This window comes from Mus musculus, chromosome 1 (assembly GCF_000001635.26).
Source record: "Mus musculus strain C57BL/6J chromosome 1, GRCm38.p6 C57BL/6J".
NCBI classification, from domain to species: Eukaryota; Metazoa; Chordata; class Mammalia; order Rodentia; family Muridae; genus Mus; species Mus musculus.
The window spans coordinates 13,138,728-13,163,282 of NC_000067.6; the positions used below are offsets into that span (position 1 = coordinate 13,138,728).

Below are 24,555 nucleotides of genomic sequence, written 5' to 3' on the forward strand. Positions count from 1 at the left end.
AAGAAATTCTTTTTTTTTATTACATATTTTCCTCAATTACATTTCCAATGCTATCCCAAAAGTCCTCCATACCCTCCCCCCCACTTCCCTACCCACCCAGCCCAAGAAATTCTTAAAAGATAATGTCGTTAATATATTTTTTTAAAAGGTTGTATGTCTATAGATGCTTTGTTTGTTTGAAAACTGTATCAGGAGTGGTCCTAATGCCTGTAAGAGCAGGAAGAAGGGGCTGGACCTCCTGGAACTGGAGTTACAGATGATTCTGAGATGATGTGTGGGTGCTAGAAATTGAATCTGGGTCTTCTGAAAGAGCAGCCAGTAGTAGTTCTCAGGTATTTTTAAGTTTAAACTACAAAAGAAGATACCGTATCGCCACATTAAAATCTCTAAAGCCATGTAAAACCCGAAGGCATTAAAATTTATTAAATGATGCAGTAACAACAGATTCTTTATTTACAATAGCATTATTTAACATCAAATAAGCAAATAGCATCAGCAAAGCAATAGTAACTTGCATAAATGTATTTAAAATTTCTCTGTATATATCTACCTTTGCATAAACTGCTCACACTAGAAATACAAACATCAATGCAGATGAACAAAGTGATGTTCAGAGTCAACTCTGTTTTGAAAATAAATCACAACCTGAAACACTGTAAGCTTTCTCCTGAAGAACCATAGTTAATATATTGCTTAATTTTACCCTTGTATAATTTTTTCATATACACATATCTCAAATGCAACTTCATGAGGAACTGTACAAATAAAACCCACAAATGACAAAGGAAAAAGAGAAGACAGTTAAATGTTTGAAGAAACGAGTTGTCATCACTGTTCAGTAACATACGGGTAAGCGATGACTTACTTATTCAAAAATTTTACACAATTCACTATACAAATATAATACATTGGACAGCTATGTAGGAATATACAAGACTTAAAAACAGATCTAAGGCATTATGCTAGGTTTTAGCATTTTGAGGTTCTTGCACATAGCTTTTACCTGTAGTAAAGAAACTTAAAAGATTTTGTTTTAGTCTATAAAGAAACACCAGGGAGAAAGTTCTAATTAAAATCGAAGCCACTACAGTGTTTTCTTTTGTGCAGAGAATGCTTTGCTCTTCGGCAGCATACTACCATATAAACAACTAGAAAATTTTAAATTCACACCAACAATTAATGGCTTAAGTTGCATTTCAAAATTGATTGTGTATCTTTGGGTTCTGCAAGTGGATCTGTGCCTCCCAGTTCACGTGTCACACCCATATGAACTCCGTTTTTAAACACAGATTAAAAATTGCATCTTAAACTGCAAAAAAACCATTGCTTTCAATCATTACAGGTCGTAAGAGATACACGTGTGTATGTGTGTGTGTGTGTGCGTGCGTGCTTTAATCTTTGAGTCAATTGGTTGTAGTATCACAGCACACTTCACTTTTAAAACTCACCATGTTGCATGAACACTTAAATGGATTTTACAACCACGATCAGGTGTGTACTTTTCACATTACGCTTTTCACATTGAGTCATCTAAGAGAACACTGATTCTATGTTCTGTCAGACAAAACCAAGTACAAATGTGTTGTGCAGAGCGTGAGCAATACTGATGGCAGGGGAGGCTGGGCTGGCCCTGGCTCTGAGAACATGATCAGGATGCCTTTGCTGATGCGATTGATCCTCCTGATGAGATGGCACACAGTTCATGGCTGCTCTGACCTGTGAGAGGATTTGCCATGACCATGGGCTACGCTAACAGCCGGGTCAACATTAGAAAGCAGTGGGAGATTGGATGAAGGCTGAAAGGTAAGATATTGTGGCTTGATGTTACAGTGAGATGGGATTTAATACAAAACAAGTATGTTTTAAATTCCTTTTTCTCTTGTGCTGTGTGAAGTCATTTTTACCTACCTCACATTTCTGACTTATCTGAGAACAGGTCGAGCTCAGTAGTGCACCTGAGCCTCACTCCTGGGGCAGGGCCTGGAGTTCTGGGTTCTATCTGCTCCCTTTGCAGGACAGATGTGCAAGCCAATGGTTTGGTGGAGTCTCGAGCAGACACAGGAACTGGTGGCCAACGGGGAAGCGCTGTTCCTGGGCCACCTCCCTCACTGAGATTCTTCTCTAAGTGGAAAAAGGTATGGAAATGCAAATTTCCAGAGTTCCTTAGCACGCAGCAACACTTTCAGATGACTGACCATTTGTCTTTGGGTCACATCTCTTTCTATATTTCTACAATCTGTAGATATATAGGGAGACATAAATATAAATAGGGTAGTTTATATGTTTTTAACCCTGCCAGGAATAAACAAACTTCAAGGAAAATCTTCTCTGTTCCTAGAAAGCTTGGATAATGAGATATTATAAAATGCTTTGTTTTTAGACATCAAAAAGACATCATTCTGAAATTTAGGTACGAAAGTGTGTGTATCAAGGTTGGGGAGAATTGAAAAGGTCTCGGTTCTGGGTACTGCAGCTGTCTGAAACTGACACCAGTTAATAGAGGTTATCCCCGACAGTGGGCAAGAAAACAACCATCAAAGTGGGCTGCTTAGTAATGTTGTCTTTCTAAGGTTTATTAAGAAAGAATATAAACATATAAAATCAAGACTTGGTTCTGACAGCGGCTGCATATCATATAGATTAGATACAGGATTCATGAGGAGAGTCTCAAGGGTTAGAAAACAAAAGGTCTTACGTCTACAAGTCAGGTCTAACCAAGGCATTGGCAGCCGTTACAAAACACCTTTAGGAGACATTGCTATGAAGATATCTAATTTAATACTGAAGTACCTCATTTTGAGTCAATCCCACAATATGTATACCTCACAAAATTATACAGTTAAAACACTTAAGTTCAGAACTTAAATTATTGCTTGTTTACATATAAATTGGATCTTTATGTACCTTACAAAACTTCGGCTTCGTCAGCACTGCTAAAAACCAAAAATAAAAAACAACCCCATATGGCAGAGGTTAGATCTGTCGTGACGTCTGCTGTTGATTTCATTAGTAAGTTCTCTCATTTTGGAGGCCTGAGCTGATGGGGCAGCCCAGGCTACCTAAGCAGATGTCACAGCCTGACTTTGTTCCTCTCTGATAGGAAATGCATGGTCACTGGGAAGCTGCTGTAAGTGGCTGGCACAGCACTGAGAGATCCTAAGGGCTTCCCTGGTCTCTATGGTGTATGCTGCTGTTGATGTTTTTACTTTAAAGGAATGAAAGAGGGAGGGACGAGAGAAGGTGGGGAGAGGAAGGGAAGAGATGCCAATCAAACTATCTGATCTAAAAACAATTTAGAAACAAGTATTTCTTTTTGATTCATGATTTAGGGGAAACTAGTTTGGTTTTAACAGAGAGAAGTGGGAACAGATACTTGTTAATGCTAACAGCCTCTCTCAAGAGCCTTCCATCTGTTCAGTGACGGGACACTCCTTCCTGGAGACAGAACTCTGCCTCGGTTACGTGTTGCTGACTAGGTGTGCCGGCATACACAGCGCTGTGCACAGTGTCTGCCCTGTCTCCATCCCAGTCAAATGCAGGCTTTAAGCTTAGAACACCTTGGGTTGTACTGTGTTAAAAGTTCCTTTCTTTCCTGTAGATAAGATTCTCATCTTTTACACAGAAGAGCCACAGAGAACAAAGCAAGAAACCAGTGTCTGGAGCCGAGCAGGAACAGGCCAAGGGCATGGCTCTCCTCAAACACACACATTTAAATACATTCAATCTGATGGGGATGAAGTCGGCCTGGGGACAGTTACTCTGCAGGAGATCTAAGTTGCACTACGGTGAATGCAGTGAACAGACTGCGGGTTGGTCTGGAGGCGAGCTGCAGGCTGTCGGGAGAGGCAACTCTTCCGGTGGCAGCCAAGCCAGCACGCTCTATGCTGCGGGCCCAGGGCCCGACTGTCTGCTGCTATGTCCTGGGAGAACTGGCGGCATGTCAGGTGGCAACACAAAGAGACGCAGCTCTCCAGACTGGTAAATGTTTGTAAGCCCAGTGGGTTGAAGAAAGATGCAGACAGTTTCTCCAGGGTCAGCAGTATTTCTGAGGGGAAACAGACAGAAAGGTTGTGTGAAGACAAGGGGCTCTTTATGTTTGCATAGTTTTTTCTGCTGCCACCCTGGCCTATTGGCAGATTCTGTGCCCCCATACACTAGTCTTTCAAATGCGTGCGCCACCACACTGGCAATATCAAGAGTTTTTTTGTTTGTTTGTTTTTGTTTGAAATGAAAACAATGGAGTGATCATCATAAAACACAACATACTAGCTTATTCTAGAGTACGAAGGCTCCGCATTTGGTGAGTGGTGGGTTTCTGACACGGGAAGGCAGGTGGCGCTGTCCCTAACTGAATGGCGCAGGTGCACGCTCCATCCATCAGTGTGAAGCTCCCGCAGGCTGTAGTCAGTCTGTGGACGACCACCCGTCTGTACAGAACAACCGGGGAGCTGGGGGTTTGATCCGAGAGCCTCTCTCATGTTTGCATGGCACTTTACCCACCGAGTGCCTCCCCAGCCCAGGGTGATCCCTTTGACTTTTTAAAGAATGTGCTTGTTTTTGAGACAGTGTCTATGTAATCCTGGTTATCCTGGAACTCGTTATGTAGACCAGACTGGCCTTGGCTTCACCAAGATCCTCCTACTTTTTCTTCCAAGTGCTGGGACTAAGGTGTGTGGCACCCACATGCCTGGCTACTACTGATTTAAAAAAATCATGATTTGATATATATATTTTTAATTTGTATGTGTATATTCCACACACAGAAAAGGGTGTCAGAGCCCCTGGAAGTAGAGTTCCAGGTAGCTGTGAGCCACTGGCCTGCTGTTGAGCACAGAACTTCTGAGAGAGTAGTAGGTGCTTCTATCCACTGAGCCATCTCTCCAGTTTTCCTCCCCACTTTTTTTTTTTTAAAGATTTTATTTATTTCACGTATGTGAGAATACTATGGCTGGCCTCAGACACCAGAATAGGGCACTGGATCCCATTACAGATGGCTTTGAGCCACCATGTGGTTGCTGGAATTTGAACTCAGGACCTTTGGAAGAGCAGTCAGTGCTCTTAACCACTGAGGCATCTCTCCAGCCCTCCTCCTCATTTTTTAAGTCAGGGCCTTAGAATTCTTTACCTAGACAGTGTGGCCTCTAATCATCGAGTCACCTGTCTCTACTTCCTGAGTCCTGGGAGTAGAGGCCCGCGTAAGCGCTCCCCTCCCTAGATCGTCTCTGAGTCACTGTCAGGTCCTAGGAGGGTGTGCTCACTCTGACTTCATTAAGATAAACCCACCCCACTCTCAACTCATAATCTAGATGACTATATATGCCAAGGCTGTATTGAGCAGCAGGTACTAGAGGGCCACTAAGAATATCTATTTGAAGAGAGGAAGCCAGCCTGAAATCGTATATGTGCCTGCTGTGTCCCTGTAAGCGGTCTGGTGATCAGCAACAGGACTCCATTAGCCTCCTCAGATGAGTCCTTGCGGGGAGGTGGCTCTGGACTGGGCGACACCCAGTGCTCCAGGCTTTCTTCCTCAGTTGGGTTGGTGTTGGTCACCAGCTCCCTTGATCCTCACCTACATTCTTCCACAGGATGGCCAGGAAGCCTTTAACATCCATGTAGGCCTGACAGAGTCCAAAAGGGACACTGTGTCTCAGCATTGGAGGTTCTCCCCTCCTGGGATGAAGCACCTGGATGCTTAAAAAGACTGATGACAGCCGGGCATGGTGGTGCACGCCTTTAATCCCAGCACTCGGGAGGCAGAGGCAGGTAGATTTTTGAGTTCGAGGCCAGCCTGGTCTACAAAGTGAGTTCCAGGACAGCTAGGGCTATACAGAGAAACCCTGTCTCGAAAAAAAACAGAACAAAACAAAACAAAACAAAACAAAACAAAACAAAAGAAGACCGATGACATTTAAACACGTAGTTGAAACTTCTGTGGTGTCTTTCTGACCCTGCCTTCCTTCAGGACTTGAGTAGCAAGGTGGAGGAGGGCACCAAAGAAACAACTTGCCCCTCTGGGCCTTCTTAAATGAGGCTACATAGCCCCTGAGAAAATCCTTGTGAGAGCCTGCTTGTCTCTCTTGGGAGAGGACAGTGGTGCTCAGGTTAAAAATAGGCAGGCATGGTCTGGAGAGATCTCGGTTGAGAGCACTGACTGCTCTTCCAGTGGTCCTGAGTTCAAATCCCAGCAACCACATGGTGGCTCACAACCATCTGTAATGGGATCTGATGCCCTCTTCTGGTGTGTCGGATGACAACTACAGTGTACTCATATAAATAAAATAAATTAAAAAAAAAAAAAAGAAAGAATAGGAAGGCATTCAGAGGTCAGCTTGCTTGCTTTCTGATCTCCCCAGGCCTAGGACAAATCGTTACATTCGTAAGGCTGTAGTTAGACCAGACAGTATGGTGCCTACTAAGTGAGCAACTGATTGATTCCTATCGGCTGCTTCCATGATTTTCTTTCCTTTTTTTCCTTCTCTCCCTCCATCTTTTTGAGACCATGCCTCTCTATGCAGTGCTGGCTGGCTAGAATTCTATGTCAATGCTGCTTCCATGATTTTCTTTCCTTTTTTTCCTTCTCTCCCTCCATCTTTTTGAGACCATGCCTCTCTATGCAGTGCTGGCTGGCTAGAATTCTATGTCAACCAGGCTGCTCTTGTAGTGACTTTCCTGCATGCGCGGTTATGCTTGGCTGCTCTTGCAATATTCAAGGACATAACATGCATTGACAACCATGCTGTGCTTTACAGGAGGCAAGAAGGCAGGAGAAACAAAGCAGGGAGATTCCTGGTGCTCCTAGGAGAAAGCAGAAGCCTGGGTCTGCTTCAGAGGGCTTGGCTGGCAAGGGGCTTTTCCTAGATAGCTGTTCAAATGCTAGCTGGCTCACTCTCACTCATACTTACAGCACTCTGGCTAGGCTCCCCTGGCACTTTGCAGTTACAATGTCCTCTCTGAGTGTGTGAGTGTCACCTGCTGTCACTGTGCCTCAGGTTTTGGACCTCTGCTTTTGCATGGAGTTACCTCTGAGCTCTTAGCACTCCCTGCCTGTGAAAACCATGGCTATAGGAGAGGTATCAGCCCTTGGGAAGTGATAAACCCAAACAAAGGAACACATGGTTAGTGTACAATCTACCCCGCTGTCTGACATTCTTACCTGCTATGTATACATACCAGATACACATACAGTAAGGAAGGAAGATATGGTAAGCTTCGTGCACCTAATTATCACGTTTTAAGGACACGTGTGAGAAACAGCTACAGGACTCCTACCCGCTGTCAGTAGTATCTCTGAAGCCCACAATCAGGGTTACAAAACCCAGAAAAGCCACAGTGGGAAAGCCAATCCAGGACATTGCTGAGCAATGGGCGGGTGAGGTCTACTGTAGCCCTGCTGCTAACAACACAAAGGCTCTGGAGTGAGGAAGTTCAGTGCTCATTTACACTCCACTCTCTCCAATGGGATCAAGCTATTGCTTGGTTTTGAGTATGCGGAGGTGGCCTAAGAGGTTATTTCTTTAAACATTTTACTGTTTCTGTGGCGTGTGCAGGCACCCGTGTGCAGGCACCCGTGTGCAGGCACGAGGACAATGTGGAGAGTTGGCTCTTTCCACTCTGACTTCGGGGATTTAATTCAGTTCTCCCTGGCCCTCTTCATTTTTTGAGACTGGATCTCTCATAACCGGGGCTGGCTTAAGACTTGCTAATGATGCCGAGTCCCCACCCTCCTGCGTCTCTCTGACAGGATGAACCTTTCCTGAGGGTTGGACGTGGCAGTGTACATCAGTGTGTTAGGAAGAGCTGGAAAGCACGTCACAGTTGCATTTGCTGTAGGCTGCTTTCTGCGTGTAAATAGTTATTTTCTTGTTTTTTTTCAAGGTGGGAGTGTTGTTTTTTTGTTTGCTCTAAGATAGGGTAATGTGTAGCCCAGGCTGGTCTTAAACTCACAGTGTAGTTGACCTTGAACTCCTGACTCTCTTGTCTCTGCCTCCTCAGAGCCAGAGTTACAGGCATGCACCATCATGCCTGCTGTTTTTGTAGTGTGCTCTTTTGATCCCAGCACTTTCCAGGCCGACAAGGCAGAGAGAAGCGTTTGGCCTTCAGAAGGCCCACAGCCACCCTAAGGTGCACTCTGGGCTCCTGCTGCTTACCCGAGATGCATCTCCCTCCTGCTTGATCATGTCCATTCCAGGCAGTTGGTTTGGGAAAAGGTTGCCTCCCCTCAGAGCAGGGTCATTGACCTGTGGTGACAACATGACACATTTCCGATTTTAAGTTTTGTGGCCCTAGGGAAAAGAGGCTGTATCCCACAGCTAACAGCTTTCCATGTGCACACATGGGGCAGAGGAGGCTGCAAACACTACTTACCTTCAAAAGCACAGCTTATTTGCACATTTTCATTTATAGGCTGGTGACTCAGCCCTGAGAGCGTGAAGCACCTGAGACCATCTGCCACTTCTGCTCTCAGGCAAGTCATTAATTAGCAAGAATGACGTGAGAACACCCAAACTGGCTTTTGGGAATGGACTGGCCAAAAAACCTACTCATCAGCATTTATGTGTTTTTAAAAAAAACTCTTCTCATTACATTTACTTGTGTGTGATGGCTGCATGTATGTCCGAGGCCGGAGTGTAGAGGCCAGCTCTCTCGGGGGAGTCTGGGGACTACACTCAGGTGGTGAGGCTTGGTGGCAGGCACTTTTACTCATGGAGCTAGCCCACCAGGGCTAATAAGACAATGATTTTTCAGCAGACACACTGGGGTTGTGGGTTTGGACCTGGGCTTCTATATAAACTCCGAAACTCAAAAATATTTAAATCCATGCACACATTTCAAATGGTCTGGGTTGATGAATGTTCCTGAGTGGGCTGGCCCATGATTACGCTCGGTTCTGTGTCTCTGTGTACCTCACTCTCAACACTGGCCCGACAGAGCAGAAGGTGCTCCTGGCCCGTGTGGGCTACACATCTTCTCCCTACCCTTTCTAACATGCGCTTAGAGTCCAGGCTGGTCTGGAACTAAAGTCACCAGCACTGGAGCATCAAGGGGGCAACAGTGTGCCAGCCTTGTCACGTAAGCAAAGCGGCCCCGAGAGTGACCGGCTGGTAGGCTGTGTGGCCATGCTTACCAGAGGTTTTAAAAAGCTAGTTTTGTTTTGTTTTTTGAGAGAGGATTTCTGTGTGTAGCCCTGCCCATTCCGGAATATGCTCTGCAGAGCAGGCTGGACTTGAACTCGGAGATCCACCTGCCTCTGCCTCCCCAGTGCTGGGACTAAAGGTGTGGGTCACCATGCCCAGCAGAAACTTCCTAACACCTACCACTCCATTTCTAAATCCCACAAATGATAAAAAAGGTTAATGATGTGAAAATTAGGAAATAAAAACCAAAACAAAGCAAAAAACCCCCAACATGTTAGCAGCCAGGAGTCCTTCCCAATAGTTCCTTCGTCATTAACAAGTATTTTTTGTTAAATCTCACTGGCACAGGTGAAAATAAGGTGAAAAAACACTTTTCAAAATAGATATGGGATTTGTGGCATAAACAGACACAAAGCCAAGGAGAACGTTCTGAGCTGCTTCTCTGAGGCTCTTACCTGCTCGGGACCCATGGAGGGCAGTCCTGACGTAGGCACGGAGGTCACTGAGGTCATGCTCATCTGGCCTGTCATCTGGTTCATGCTGCTCAAGCCACCCGTGTTGGTTGCCATCGACACACTGATGTTCATGTTGTTACTATACATGCTGGTGTTTGCTTGTTGCCCAAAGTGTGGTGGGGACTGCTGTGAGAACATGCTGTAGCGTGGGAGACAGAGTTAGTCTGATGGTAAGCTGAGGCAGTCTCTATCTAAATGGGTGCTGGCCCAGGCATCAGGCTTGCTTCTTCCCTTGCACACATTGCTGGGAAGCACACACACTCCTGCTTTCCCAGCTGCTGGGGGCTTGCTGTTTGCTTCTTAGCATGTGCACTGATGAAGCCTGGCTCTGTGCCACCGCCATCCACAGGAATTCTACAGTTAGGAGTGGCAACTGCTTAGAGGTAATGTTTTTGCTCTAAAACAAGAGGTGCTGTGCTAGGCTTCTGTGAAATTGTTGACTTTTGCTAAGAATAAGCTAGCTTTTTAGCAGTTCATTTGCTATTGCTTGCTAAACGCCACCACCGCCTGGCTAGGGGTGATCATTTATATCAGACGCAGTAATGTGATGTTACCTGTTTCCACCCATGCTCCCCTGTGCCCATCCATTCATGTCTGAGGTGGGCTGGTAGGCTGGGTTGGCTTGAGACTGCTGCATCATGGGACTCTGAGTATGTGCCATCCGGGGAGACATTAGAGGACTCTGGGGAGTTGTAGCCCCAGTAAAGCCAGGATCAGGTTGTTGACTTATTCCTTAAAAACAAAAACAAAACAGAAGCCCAAAGGAGATTGTTATCTATATCATAGAGAGAATGTTCCAAATTAAGTATACACAGAAAAATTACTTTCAATTATCTGATTATGTGCAAATTATTAGATATTTGAAAGAAGCTGAGACAGAAGTACATGGAGAAAACCCTCTCTATACTTGAAAGCTCTCCAAGAGTCACAGGGCTCCGAGGATGCACACTAGCATCAGGGCTAGAGTCAGAGAAATGACATTTGTTCCTGAAGCCCTCTCTAAACCAAGGACGAGTCTACTATGTAGAGACTTGATTTTATCTGAGCCGGTCAGTCAGTGTAATAGTATCGTTCCTTTTAAATTTAGTCTGAGCTCATTAAATTCATCTATATACCAACAGTCAACATATGAATAACTTACACTAAATTAACTTACATCATCTCATGTTCAGGAGATGTATTTCAGAAAATACACAACTGCACGCCCACATTGGCTTATTTTGTTTTTGGAAAAGGGCTTGTGGCACTTGAGTGCTGTCAGGATTATCCATTTCTTGTATAGTTTAGGGTAAAAGAATTCACAGCAAAAGAAAAGGAATCTCAGCAGACTTCCCTGAGCTAGCAACGGAAAGCGAGCAAAGGCACCAAAAGGAAGACAGCGAGGGGGCATTTCAGGGACAGAGTAAGGACCCATTCGCTTAATCCTGCGCAACACTTAATATTTAAAAGTAGCTACAAGAGAAGAGTCTGAAGAGGAGAAGAACACAATGCACTATCTCTGCTCTTTAAGGAGACACGACGTTTGTATTTAGGCAACACAAAGGCTTCCATGTTCATGGTTCCTTACAGATCCCTCAGACAGGGCAAAGCAGAGCCATCTGGAACATGCAAGCATGGACGCACTATGGAAGCACCGAGACTCCCACTGTTAGCGGAAGATAACAACCGGATGTCAATCTCCATGACATCACCCTTGGTGTCTCGTCTGTTAGAATGACATCCGAGAACAAATCAGGATTAAGTAAAGCCAGAGGCCTCCCACGTGGCTCCGAGTAACACTTCAGGAACGACCAATCCAGTGAAGACTTGGTACAATCTTGAAAGTTTTTATTTTTTGTTTTGATAAGTGTTGTCAGTAACAAACAAAGCCTTTATTTTTTAAAAGCTGTAGACTATTTGTAATATTTAAATTGGCTTATGTCTTCTGACATTTCATATTTAGCTACTGATTTCTTTGTGTCAGACTCAGAAACAATCAAGGATAAGTAGCAATGTGTATTACATTCATAGACCCTGACCTGAGCAGATAACATCCATGCATGCTCACCAGAGACACATGACACTTAACTTTGGTCATTCTTAAAGACCTGCACCCAAAGAAAAGGAGGACCCGAGCTAACAGGTAGGCACTGTGCGGGACTGGGAGACTTGCCAGGCCCTAATCTGCTCCAGGCCTCCTATCGTTTCCTGGCTAACCAGGCACATAGCCGTGAGAAGGAAGCCGTGACCAGGACTGAGGTGCCTCGGGAGAAAGGAGAAAGAACAGATAGGCCAAGACGGGACAGCAACGGTGGGAGGGATCTAAGTCAGTACCGTAGTTCGGAGGAAATGGGAACTGCTGGGCATTGGCCTGGGGGATCCGGGGATTGCTCATGGCTGCTGGTAGGCCAGCGGGAGCCACCATGCTTGGGGTCACATTCAAGCCCTGTCCTCTCATCATCAAAGTCCGCTGCTGCACCTGCTGCTGCATCTGTCTCTGCCGAAGATGTTGGTTGAGGATTTCCCTCTGCCTCTGGGCCAGCATCTGTGCATTAATAGGAGCCTGAAATTGTGGGCAATCATGAAGGGAAATCAAGGATAGATAGGTTAGACAGGATACCAATGGCATACTGTATGTAAAATCATTTGAAAAACAAAGTTCCATGAAGGGGGGTCCTCGGAGCAGAGCACCTAGTGAGCACGCATGCGAGTGCTCTAAGTTCAGCCTGTGTGATGACGATTCTGTAACCCTCTGATAGTGACCAACTCATTTCTCGAGGGTACAGTCAATCAAAAGATGTCAAAAGAGCACAGGCCTTTCTACAGGAAGACTTTATGTTTATTTTTAAAATTTATTTTTATGTGTGCAGTGCTCATGGAGGCCAGAAGAGGGCGGCTAATCACCAGGAAATGGAGTTACAGGTGCCCACGTGCTGCTTTCTGGGTCCTCTAGCTTGACTGTCACCTCTTTTCTGCTTTAGTATCCCAAGTGCTGGGAGCTACTACAGCACTGGGGTTACAGCGCAGCTACCCTGGCCTGGCAGAAGACTTTATGTAAGTTGAGGACAGCATTTAGAGTCTCTTTGAAGGAACATTCCAACTTAACAAGAAACCAAGCCACTGCCAAAGGTGACTTGGTGACTTCGGAGAGATGGAGGTGGGGGTGATCTGACAGTAATTTCTGTTACTTTACTGATCTCCAGGCTGCTCTGGCTGGCTGCACAGGTGTCCCCTGTGTCCCTGTGTCCCCTGTGTCCCCTGTGTCCCCCTGGTCTATGGCTACATCATGTCAGATGCACCTGATCTCAGAATGGTCTTTAGATGTCTGCTGAGAGGCCAGGATGAGTGACATGATGTGAGGAGGGGCCCTGGGCGTGTGCTGTACGCTGGTGCTGGAATGGCATCCCCTCGCCACTCACAAGGCTGCCTACTCTAAAGTTTATCTGCAATGCAAACATGAGTGTGCGCAGCACTGTCAAGCCATTTATGACTGTAAGGACAGCAGCACGGATTTCCTATGCTTAGCACTCGCCTGCTTCCTGCCAAGGGGAGGGCTAGATGGATGTGTGGCCTTCTGATGTGGCCGACAGAACCTAACAGGCTCTGTGCTGGTGCAGGACTGTCCAGTGTTCTCAAGTGGAAGACATAGGTGTGCTTACGAAGAAAAGTACGAGTGTTAGGCAAGGCTTGTTTGAGTCTGAGATAGCCTGTCCATTGAGTTTAATAAGTAAATTACATACACGTAAAGTGTCTTCACACAGAAACTCCATAGAAACAAGGCTATTGCCGAGAGCAATGTTGTGGCCAGTCTTGAAGGCTAAACCCGTGTTCTCATGGGAACAGTGGGCAGTACTTGAATCCAGAATTGGTTGATACATTTTTGTAATACAACTCTTGTGTATTATAGGAATCAGCTGACCCTGGCAACAGGGATGGCATTCAGAACTAACACAGGGAGTCAGAGGAACTAGGAAAACCCAGGTCACTCAGCCTATCTGGGAGGAAAAATGAGAGGCTTCTCACCTGAGTGGGCACTCCAGGCCTCAGAGTCAGGTTCACATTGGAAACACTGCTGATCTGATTCATAAGCGGCTGGCGATTCTACACACAAACACGGGCATTAGCACTCGTCGGGAGGGGGACTTTAAGACGGGGTCTTACTATGTAACCCAGGCTGACCTAGAATCCATCCATATTTTTTTGAGACACGGTTTCTCTATATAGCCCTGTCTGTCCTGTGTTTCACTCTGTAGACCAGGACTCTGCCTCCTGAGTACTGAGACTAAAGAGTAAGGTAGCTATTCCTAGCTCAATACATTTAAACAACAGGACATGTGTATTTCAAATCATCTTTTCCAATTAACAGCCCTCTCCAAAAACTTAACTCTTCTTCATTCCTCAGCCAGCCAGGGCCCCCGCCTGAGTCCCATGAGAAACTAACCTGCTGTGCTTGGAGGCGGTGCTGAAGCTGAAGTCTCAGTTGGTTTGGCTGGTTCTGCACAATGCCTGTGGGCCTGAGGCCTGGCCGTGGCTGCATACGGAGTGTGGTGTAATTTGGCCGCTGTCCCATGGTGTGAAAGTTTGGATCTTGCATGGGATTATAGCCACCCTGGGCCATTTGTGCCTGAGATGCGTACTGCTGTGGGAAAACGGGGGGCTTCTGCTCCAGCATTATGCTGGACTCCTGACTTGAGAACTGCTCTGCATCCACAGCTTGGCTCTGAAAAGAAGCCCCAAATAAGCACACAGTAAAGCTACTACTACTACTACTGTACTGAACACGAGGCTGCGCTCCCCCCCTCCTGTAAGTGATGATTTAGAAATACTGTACCAAGTTTACCAATGTATTTTTTTTTAGTTTGCCTCTACTTTTCCTTCTACCCAATGCCTCTTTGCAACTCCTCGAGGGAAGAAGCAAGGGTTGGGCTGCCTCCCTGCAGAGCTTCCTCCTTCCTTCCAGTGAGAACCTGGCAGGGCCTTTAGTGAGCAGGCAGCTGCAAATGTTTCCTCTTTTGACAGAGACACAGCCCCATGTCAGTTATTTTAACCTATGGTCACCTTAGTCACCATAAGCAATGCTGGGGAAGCAGCCTACAGTCTCCACTCTAGACACCCACAGACTTGGGGACATGAGGCCCACTCGAGGGAGACTTTCTAGCAAAGACCGGGCGGGTAGGCTGTGGTGCGTACTGTGATGTGGGACTTAAGCTCACCAGTGGGGTGATAAACTTACTGCCTATTATGTTTTGGTGAAAAGAGTTTGATATACGGTCTTACATAGCCCAAGTTGGTTTCTGACTTGCTATGCAGCCCAGGATGGGTTTCAACCATGAGTCTCTGGCCTCCACCTCCCAAGTGCTGGGATTCGAGGTCAGTGTCACAATGCCTGCCTTACACTGTGTACTGTTTACTACGCTGTTCTCTATGGTTAGTGGAACTTCTTACATGCGTACACTTTGCTATAATTCACTACTACATGCTAGACATATTCAATGTGTTTGTCATTTGATTTTTCAACAGCTTTTCTCCTACCAAAGACCTACAGAGGGAAAGGAATGGAAGGTGGTGTAAGGGCATGTAGCAGGTCCTCCCTGTGCCCTGACCAGCATCTGACAGAGTATCTGCAAGACTAGTTTGTATATATTTGGTTAATTTAATTGTCTGAAAGATGCATTTTTTTAAACCCCAAGACATGGTCTCATTATGTAGTCCCGCTGTCCTGGAACCCACTATGTAGACTGAGTTAGCTTCAAACTCACAAAGATCTGCCTGTCTCAATGAGTACTGGATTGAAGGCATGTGATACCATGCCCAGCTGATATGTGTTTTACAGAGAGAGCTGCATAAATTCCAGTTGCATCTTGCATTAGCTATTTAGTTTTTAAAAAAGTGTGTGCACATGTGAGTGATACACACATACACAGAGAGAGAGAGAGAGAGAGAAAGAAAGGAAGGAGAGAGGGAGCCAGCCCAAGCAAGCGCACACGAGTGTGTGAAGCCTGGAGGGTTTCTGGGGATGCGGCCCTTTCACTCAGTTTCTGAGACAAGGGGTCTTGTCATTTCTGCTACTGAGCTGAACATGGAAACTTCTGGCTGACTGTCCTGTTTCCATGCATAGGGAATCTAGCGCTCTCTCAGGGCGATGCTCTAGTGTCAATATGAAGATCTAATATACCCTTGTCCTTCTAGAAGCCACGACTAGACATCTGAAGGTCTTTAGAGGGCAAGCCGCAGCAGAAGTCACATCTCAAGCCGCCATCAGGTTACTGCTCTGGCAGCCTTAGTCCTTCCTTCCAGACGCCCTAGGATGATAACGCTGCCTGTGGTCTGTGGTCAGCAGGACAGCGTCAGTATACTGCCCTCTCCTCTTGATAATTAAAAAAAAAAGTGTGTATGGAGTACCACCAGCAGGGAGACCACTCCTTGTTGAAATATTTCAGAACTTTACATCTGCCCATATTTAATAGAAAATCTACTTAGGTTATTTCCATATTGATCTATTTAGTTTTTGCTCTGTTTGAGACAGGTCTCACTTCTGTTTAGAACTCACTGATTACGCTAGACTGGCTGGTGCTGTGGGAATCCTCCTGTTTCCACCGTCACAAACTCACCATTGCTGGGGTAACGTGTGTACCACTGAGCCTGGTGGTTTTCCTGGGCTCTGGGGATGTTTGTGAGACAAGAACTTTATTTCTATACTGTGTATGCAACTCTGGCTAATCTACAGTATACATGCACACCACATTTCCACCGCTGCCCCTAAGAATGCCGTCTGTAGTTCAGCTTAAACGACACGGTGACTGACCTGAGGAGAGCATTCAAAATGATGTAATACTGGTTTTAATTTTTAAAAAGTATTTCAATATTTTAGATGCCAAGACAGGTCAACTGCCATAAATTTGAGCCTAGGTTGGGCTGGGATCTCTTAAATTTCTTAAAAATCTAATCTCTTAAAACATAACCCCCGCTTCCAAAGTCCCTCAAAGTATTCCAGTCACTGAGGAACTCCAAGGACATTTAAGAATGTCACCTGCATAAACTCAAGGATAATCGCAGAAAAGCTGAACTCTAGCTGAAGCTAAAGGCGAAGCCGACCAGTCATGCAGGAAATAGGTACCCCATTTCCTTTCTGGTTTTAAGTCAGGGTGTACTGTGCAACCTCCAGTCATTTCTTTCCATTCTGCTGTTTTCAATATGAATCAACAAGTCTGAACTCCCACCTGTGTCTGCTAAACTCTGGGAATTATGACTGTTTTTAAGGTTCCAGAGTCTTCGATGACTATCACTATCCTCACAGTGACATGCTGCAGGGCCAGGCAGCCTGGCCTTGGAAGATGCTTGTGACAGGGAGACTGGCACTGGACAGGAAGGAGGACCAGGAGGAGGTTGTTTCAGATGCTGAGGGGCCATGGGGTTATTATCACAGCCTCAGGGCTTTCTCAAATCAAAGAAAGACAAAGTCTGTTACTTCTTCAAATAAACTAACGAGGGAGCAGAGAGAGAACTAGGCTCACTAGGGTGGTTGGCATCCTAAAATTGTTACGGGCGACACCCACATAAGGGTTGTAGTGTTTGGTGAGCTGCAGTCACACTTAAGATGCTTCTGCTACCTGTGTGTGAAACAGTCCTTTCTAAGTAGCGGCTGCCTGTCTCAGTGAATAGGCATGGCCGGACTGAGGCCTGCTCACATGGTCTCCCATCCCAGCATCGAGGACCAAGGCCCCCAGGAAGCAGTGACCCTGTGGCTTCTCTAACTTGTTTTCCTAATCTGCCCTTTCAGCAAGCGTGGACAAGAGGCTCTCGGCTTGCTTCTGCCTTTCTGCTTAACTTGTCTTGTGCAATGGTCCTTCCCAGGTGTTTGCTTCTTGGGCAACAGTTTATGTGAGAGTATGAGAGTAAAGAGGAGGAGTAGGGAGGCCTGCTGGTGGGGAGGGAAAAAGCATCCCAGAGAAGCCTGCAGGAACAGAGACCTTTGGCCTACGCAGTGCTTGGCCGCTCTGATGCTCTGGCCTACCTGGCTGACCAGTTCTGGTATCCCCAGAGCTCTATCAATCTCCTCAAGGCCATCGAAGTTCCGCAAGGCCAGATACAGCTGGTCAAGAAGAGCGCCCTCATCGCTTGGCGACTCTGCTGCAGGATGTGGACACAGCAGGTCATCAGGGGAGCTGCCGAAGGGCTGCCTGTAAAGAGACAAACTTCACCATGGGCTGGTAGAAATACCAGTTGACTTCACCAAACTCTTCCTCCAGCCAAGCACTGGACAGAATGAAGACTTCTGAAAATATGCATCTGAAAAATCTATTTTATTTAGTGTTAATAAAGGCCAGTTAACCAGTTATGTTTCTCCATCTTCCCATAAAGTACAGGGTTAGCTTAGCCAGGTACTCACATCTGTGCAAAGTCGGAAAGGCACCGCCGTAAAAGCTACTTTGATGTGTGTGTGTTCGGGGCTCACCTACCTAAGTTCACAGACCTGCACTGGTCTGTGTGTGTGTATCTGCTGTGCAGTGACAGGTGAATGCAGAACGCAGTGACTCATACACAGTCCTTTTCAATGCGACTACGATGAGCAAAGGAGAGAGCAGCACACTCACACACTTGAATACAATCTGGGCTTGTGAACTTGGCTGGTCTATGAAACTGTGTGTTTATGCAGAACCAGAATTTGCAAGCATTTACCAAAACTCCGAAGAAGTTTACCTGTTAGCCCTCAGGAATTAGAAGGGAATCTCAAACCTTCTAATGTAATTGCTATAAGGCAATATGTGATCTTGACACTAAGCTGCCATTTCTATGGTATCTAACATTATAATTAAGTTACCAGATTAGAGGATCTTCTAGTCACTGCAACCCTGAGAGGGGACATAATGCCAGCACTTCACCAAAGTCAGCTTTGTGCTGTAGACCTACTATGGAATCCTGTGGAGAACACACAGTTTTACAGAGAAGCTAGCTTACGTTTTATTGTGTGTGGTACTGGGAATTGAACCCAGGGCATCCTATGTGCCAGGTGAGGCATGCTCACACCCCAGAAAGCTCATTCTTAAACAAGTGGCAATCAATGTATCAAGGGACAGAGTTGTCTGGCCCTGACCCAGTTCAGTCTACTGTGTTTTCTTAGGCAGTCTAATGTGTTACTCTGACTTAGAACTGAACATGGTGTCCTGCTGAGCACCTAAACCAACAATTAATTTCAAACAGTGACAGTAGAAGGAATCATCTTTTCTGAGAATAAATTCTTAACCCTGCAGCAACCCAGTACTTACAACAGAAAACAGATGCCCAAGTTAGACACGTACACTGAATAATAAAATACTGTTTTGTGTTGTGTTGTTTGTGCTTTTTCTGAGACAGGGTCTCACTATGCAGCCCAGTTGCATGTTTCAGAAGCTCCTCCAGCAGAGTCTTGGAGGAAGTCCCTGGGCACTACAGCCTAGTGCACAGGACTCACTATGTAGCTTTGAAGTTAGAGATCCATCTGACTCTGCTTCCCAACATGCACGCACGCACGCACGCACGCACGCTCGCACGCACGCACACACACACACAGGACGACAATGTGTGGATGAAATAGAGAGAAGGTCTGACATACTGTCATATTTCAACAAAGAACTGAAAACACATAATGCAGTGTGTAAACAGTGGCAGGAGTCTTCTAGACACACCCATTCACAATGATTTACTACAGCCCAGTGTGCAGCACACACCTGTGATCCCAGCTCTCGGAGGCCCATGCAGAAGGACTGCAAGTTTGGTTTTGGTTTTCTTTTTTCTTTTTCATTTTTTATTAGGTATTTAGCTCATTTACATTTCCAATGCTATACCAAAAAGTCCCCCATACCCACCCACCCCCACTCCCCTCCCCACCTACTCCCCCTTTTTGGCCCTGGCATTCCCCTGTACTGGGGCATATAAAGTTTGCCTTTATATGGGCCTCTCTTTCCAGTGATGGCCGACTAGGCCATCTTTTGATACATATGCAGCTAGAGTCAAGAGCTCCGGGGTACTGGTTAGTTCATAATGTTGTTCCACCTATAGGGCTGCAGTTCCCTTTAGCTCCTTGGGTACTTTCTCTAGCTCCTCCATTGGGGACCTTGTGATCCATTCATTAGCTGACTGTGAGCATCCACTTCTGTGTTTGCTAGGCCCCGGCGGTTTTGGTTTTCAGTTTTGGTTTTTTTTTTTGAAACAGGGTTTCTCTGTGTAGCCCCGGCTGTCCTAAGTGTTGGGAGATCTCTCTCCTCTCATTCTCATTCTCTCTCTCTCTCTCTTTCTCTCCCTCTCCTCTTCTCTCCTCTCTCTCTCCTCTCTCCTCCCCCCCTCTCTCTTTCTCCCATCCCCTCTGTGCCTACTGCTTACTCTAGAGCAGCTGGCCCCTGGGCCCTGTAGATCCTCTTGCCTCTGCCTCTGCAGTGCTTAGGTTACAATGTGGGCCACCATCACTGGCTTTTCAATATGTTCTGGACCTGAACTCAGGTTTTCATGTTAGTGAAGCAAGCACTTGATCAACTGTGTTATCTTCCTAGCTCCAACTGCAATACATTATTTCTTCCTTCAAGCCTTCCATATACCTCTCCCAGCTCAGCTCAAATTCAGAGCTTCCTTTTTCATTTGTTGTTGTTACAGGCACATATGTGTGTATGTGTGTGTGTGTGTGTAAGTATGACCTGCTTAGCCTATATAATGCTACACTTGCATGTGCATGTGTTCAGGGCTGACCACTTGGTATTGATAACCAATTGGTGTGCTCTTCTCTGAGGAGGACTGTTCCTCCCTCCCAGCATTCCTTAGTGGCCCGCAGCTCTTATGTAGGACTGAGGCCTCGTGGGCATTCCTCCATCCACTATGGAGTGTTTATTGTTATCCTTGTCATGCGGTGAGACTTCATGGGTGCAGCCTTCAGATGTCACTAGTCTCTCCATGGCTGTCTGGATATTATATCCTGCCCATCCCTTCCTTCACAATGTTCCCTGAGCCTTAGGTATGGGTGTGTTTTACAGATGTATCATTGAAATAGGGCTCTACAACCATCATTTTGATTGTTTGTGATTTTTTTCTTTCTTTTCTTTTTTTTTTTTTTCCAAGACAGGGTTTCTCTGTGTAGCCCTGGCTGTCCTGGGACTCACTCTGTAGACCAGGCTGACCTTGAACTCAGAAATCCGCCTGCCTCTGCCTCCCAAGTGCTGGGACTAAAGGCGTGTGCCACCACGCCTGGCTGGGATTCTTTTTTACAATGGTCTCTGTTGCAAAGAAGCTTTTTTGACGAGGGAGGAGGACTTACCTAGCTAGACCATGGACCCCCCCTCCCTTTCTATTTTTTGTAAACTGTGGTAAAATAAACACAATTCAAAATAAGATCATTCCCTGTTACCCTACACGTACCATGTAACCCCCGATGGAACATGGTGCTGTGTGGCCGGCCATATGCACTAGGCTGCTATGCCTGTGCACTTCCCCCAAGACTCTGAAACCTTCTCTGTCAGCCTTGCCGGATGAGCTACTGATTCCTCCCCTTACAGCATCTATACTGTATACAGCATCTACACTGCTGCCTAATAGCGATTAGCAGTTCAAACATATCATTTTCCCAACTAAGCTGCCGGTGTTTAAAGGTGTGCTCAGGTCATGCCGAGTTCTGCACCTTTCTTTCACGCTGAGCCTAGCAGATGACTCGGTCTGAAGAAAGGATGACTGGGCAGGTATCATCCATTCCGAAGGGATTCACCCAGCGTACATGTGAAACAACTCTGGGAGCCAGGAGCCATGAGCTAATGCTCTTCTAGCTCTCCGGGGGCCTGGACTTACCTGTTCTGGCTGGCAAACGATGCCTGGTCTATAGGCAGGATGCTCTCAGGCCACGGGGCAGTTTGGTTCGGAGGGGCCTGCTGTTGATTATACTGAGGTCCTCCCATGTTCATCTCTAACTCAGAAGGGCCTGAAAGAGGGAGGAAAAAAAAAGAGAAGAAAGACCTAAATTTTTGAATCTTATAATTTAGAAAGCACAGGTTTACTGTGTAATAGCAAATAAAATTGTTGGTTGATAGAAAATGCAGAGTTGGATGCAGCTCTGGTGTGAGGTACAAATACAAGTGATGAACACAAGGCTAATACCGCCCAACTTAGGGCACGTCTAGGTCAGTAGTGACAGCAGGATATCTGGTCTCTTACTTAAAGCTTTTGTTTGTATGGAAAATATTGAAAATGCTAACTCATTTTTTAAAAAAAATCATAAACATGCACATGTGAGTTAGCAGAACCTCCAACTCCCTTCTTCCCTGCAATATGGTGCAAACATGTAAGGCTGCAGAGACAAGCTGCAAGGCACCAGGGAGCAGATCACCTGCACCAGTACTTTCACAAGTCTTAGCTCTCCCACAGGACACACACTCAGATACACAGCGTTCTCTTTTTGTGGCTCTAATGCACATGAGCTTTCTAATTGTTTTATTTTATTATCCATTGACTGGACATCCATAACAGGCAATGTTGTATTGGGCAAATTCCGATTTATTGACTGTACTTACCACTAGAGAAATTCAGCTACATACTAAATCTTACAGAGCTGTACTGGGAGTTCCAAACTATCAGCAAGATGGGGAATAAATTAAATATTTATGCAAGACCTCTTACTGTCACTTTTATAAACATCTTACTCATGTCTCAGCTTAATTTTCCACCTACTACCATGAGCATATATGTAGAAATGTAATTAATTATAAATGTCACTCTCAGAAATACTGAGTCAACACACACACAGCACTTCAACACCTATGGAAGAAACCTGATTCAAAGTTCTGGCAAGAGGCCTGCTCTTCTGTCAAAACAATCTTGCATTTTCCTGGGAATGAATTAGCACTTCCTGGGCAATATCTAACACAAAAGTTTACACACACAGACTTTTTAGAATTGAGCTAATGTTTAAGATTTAAGTCCTATGTCTACGGTTACAAATAATATCAAGTAGGAGCTGTATAGGCAACTGATCTTTTTCCCTTGAGACAGGGCCTTGTTCAGCTCAGTCAGGCCTCAGACTTGCTAAGGAGCTGAGGATGCTGAACTCTTGCCTGGACCTCCCAAGGCTCAGGATTCTAAGTGTGTACATCAATATGTAGTAACAAGTTTCCTGATGATTCATTCATCATACATACAACTCATGACTTCAGGTGCAGCATCCTGTAGGTGTCAATGTGTTCGAGTGTACCACTACCACATCAACTCAGGCACTTTCACTTACCTGAAGAGGAAGCCCTTGTCTCAGGACTCACTTCCTGCCTCCTTCCAGGCCTTCAGCTATAGGCAGCTATGATGAAGGTTTTGTGGAGTGTACACAAAAAATTCATTTCCGTGACATGTGAACTGCCTCCAGCTAGAATGCTAGAGATGCTTGGGTGCTGTGTCATGTTCTTGAGTGGTCGCACTATCAATGAGGCTGAGGGAGACGCTGACTTCACAGCCTGCCTGAGGGCATTAGTGGTTTAGGATGACCACATAGAGGCTGTACAACCAAACTATTTCGTTGCCTTTAAACTACCATATACATGCATATATATGTGACATTTTATATATGTGGCATTTATAATGTGACATTTTAATGTATTTTGCTTCCAAATTAAAATTAGGTAATCAGTCCATGATTTAACAGGGTTTTAGCAAATGCCATTGAGGACTGCACATCCTGAAGGACCACGGGGTAAGGGCAGCAGGGAAGGAGCCTTACCTATGTTCATGACCTGAGACTGAAGCATCTGTCTTTGGCCAGGCTGGCTGTTGGCTCGCATGGGGATGCTGGCTGTTGGGTTCCGAATCATGCCTCCTTGGACTGGTCGGTTCATGGCACCAGTGGTAGCAGCACAAGTGACTCTCACAGCTGGACTCTGTGGTGCCCATTCCCCAGAAGGCATGCTGGGCCGGGAAGTGCTGCTGCCAATCATTCCTGCATCCAAGACAGAGGAAACTGAGAGACGCAGACATTGAAAACAGCATATGCACGCATGCCAGACCTACCTACAAGACTCAGACCATGACTGTAACCTGCAGTTGGCTCAACAGCAAACACTCCCCCAGGGCAGATGTGGGCCCTGGGCTAAGAACTAAGAGTTGGTGATTACTACAGTTTTCACAGCATGCATCTGCTCAGAAGAGCTGTTAAAACTGTTCCCATATGTACTTATTAGAACAGGCACTGCGGCAAGTGGATAACCCCAACTTCCTTCCTCAGGAAGTGAATCACATTAGCTGACGTATACGTCAGAGCTCTACTTTCCAAAAGGGAGGTGAGATGAGGTAAGGTGAGGAGGAACAAGGTAAGAACTGATAATCAATCCCAAAATTATCGACCCCAGTCAGAGACTATCCTGCAAAGCTTTTGCGAGAGAGAGCTGAGCATCCTCATCCTTTCAGGGGGTCGGCGCCTGCTACACTTCTGGAGCATGCAGACATGTTCGCTGGGTGACCATCAAGTGAAGCTGCCCCACCACAGGCATACGTCTGCATGGACAGGATACTTCAGCAACAACTTCCATCAAAAAAAAAAATTTAGTAAATTTCAAAATTTACCAAGGGTAGCCTCTAAGCACTCAGGAAGTTAAAGACTTTCCTGACACAGTGCCTGAGCAAAGGGTCCCACCCTCCTGAAGCACTGCATTCCAGGCCACACCGATGCAGAATGGGCTAGCAGAGGCGTGAGGGAAATCTACACTTGGCATCTGATCACACGGAACAATGAGAACTCAACATGACCAGGCAGGACTCAGGGTCTGTTCTATTAGTGTCCAGGCTCTAGGTGACGGCAGTGGCCAAACACTGCCTAAGACATACTGAAGAAGAAGCCTCAGAAACATCTCTTTGTTCTGAAACGTGATACAGGGGATATAAAGATTTGCTTTCAAATTTATGGCTTGCTTTAGATTACTTTATTTCGGTTAAGC

The 24,555-nt window shown here is 45.8% G+C and overlaps 1 protein-coding gene across 24 annotated transcripts in view; it reads right to left on the reverse strand.

Annotated features, from left to right (window-relative positions):
• Positions 1-377: 377 nt before the first annotated feature.
• The window catches only part of Ncoa2 (nuclear receptor coactivator 2), a 235,123-nt gene continuing 210,945 nt past the window's right edge, over positions 378-24,555 (reverse strand). For 16 of the 24 annotated variants that reach the window (XM_030252090.1, XM_017319231.2, XM_030252072.1 and 13 more), the window contains 10 exons: positions 23,346-23,561; positions 21,434-21,563; positions 17,643-17,823; positions 14,070-14,348; positions 13,652-13,729; positions 11,963-12,191; positions 10,204-10,381; positions 9,590-9,788; positions 8,148-8,237; positions 4,065-4,427 (listed from right to left, as the gene is read on the reverse strand). In XM_030252090.1, the coding sequence (XP_030107950.1) occupies positions 4,266-4,427; positions 8,148-8,237; positions 9,590-9,788; positions 10,204-10,381; positions 11,963-12,191; positions 13,652-13,729; positions 14,070-14,348; positions 17,643-17,823; positions 21,434-21,563; positions 23,346-23,561 (1,742 nt within the window). In that variant the 3' untranslated portion in view covers positions 4,065-4,265. The other 8 variants (XM_030252087.1, XM_030252093.1, XM_017319243.2 and 5 more) reach the window with 4 other exon arrangements.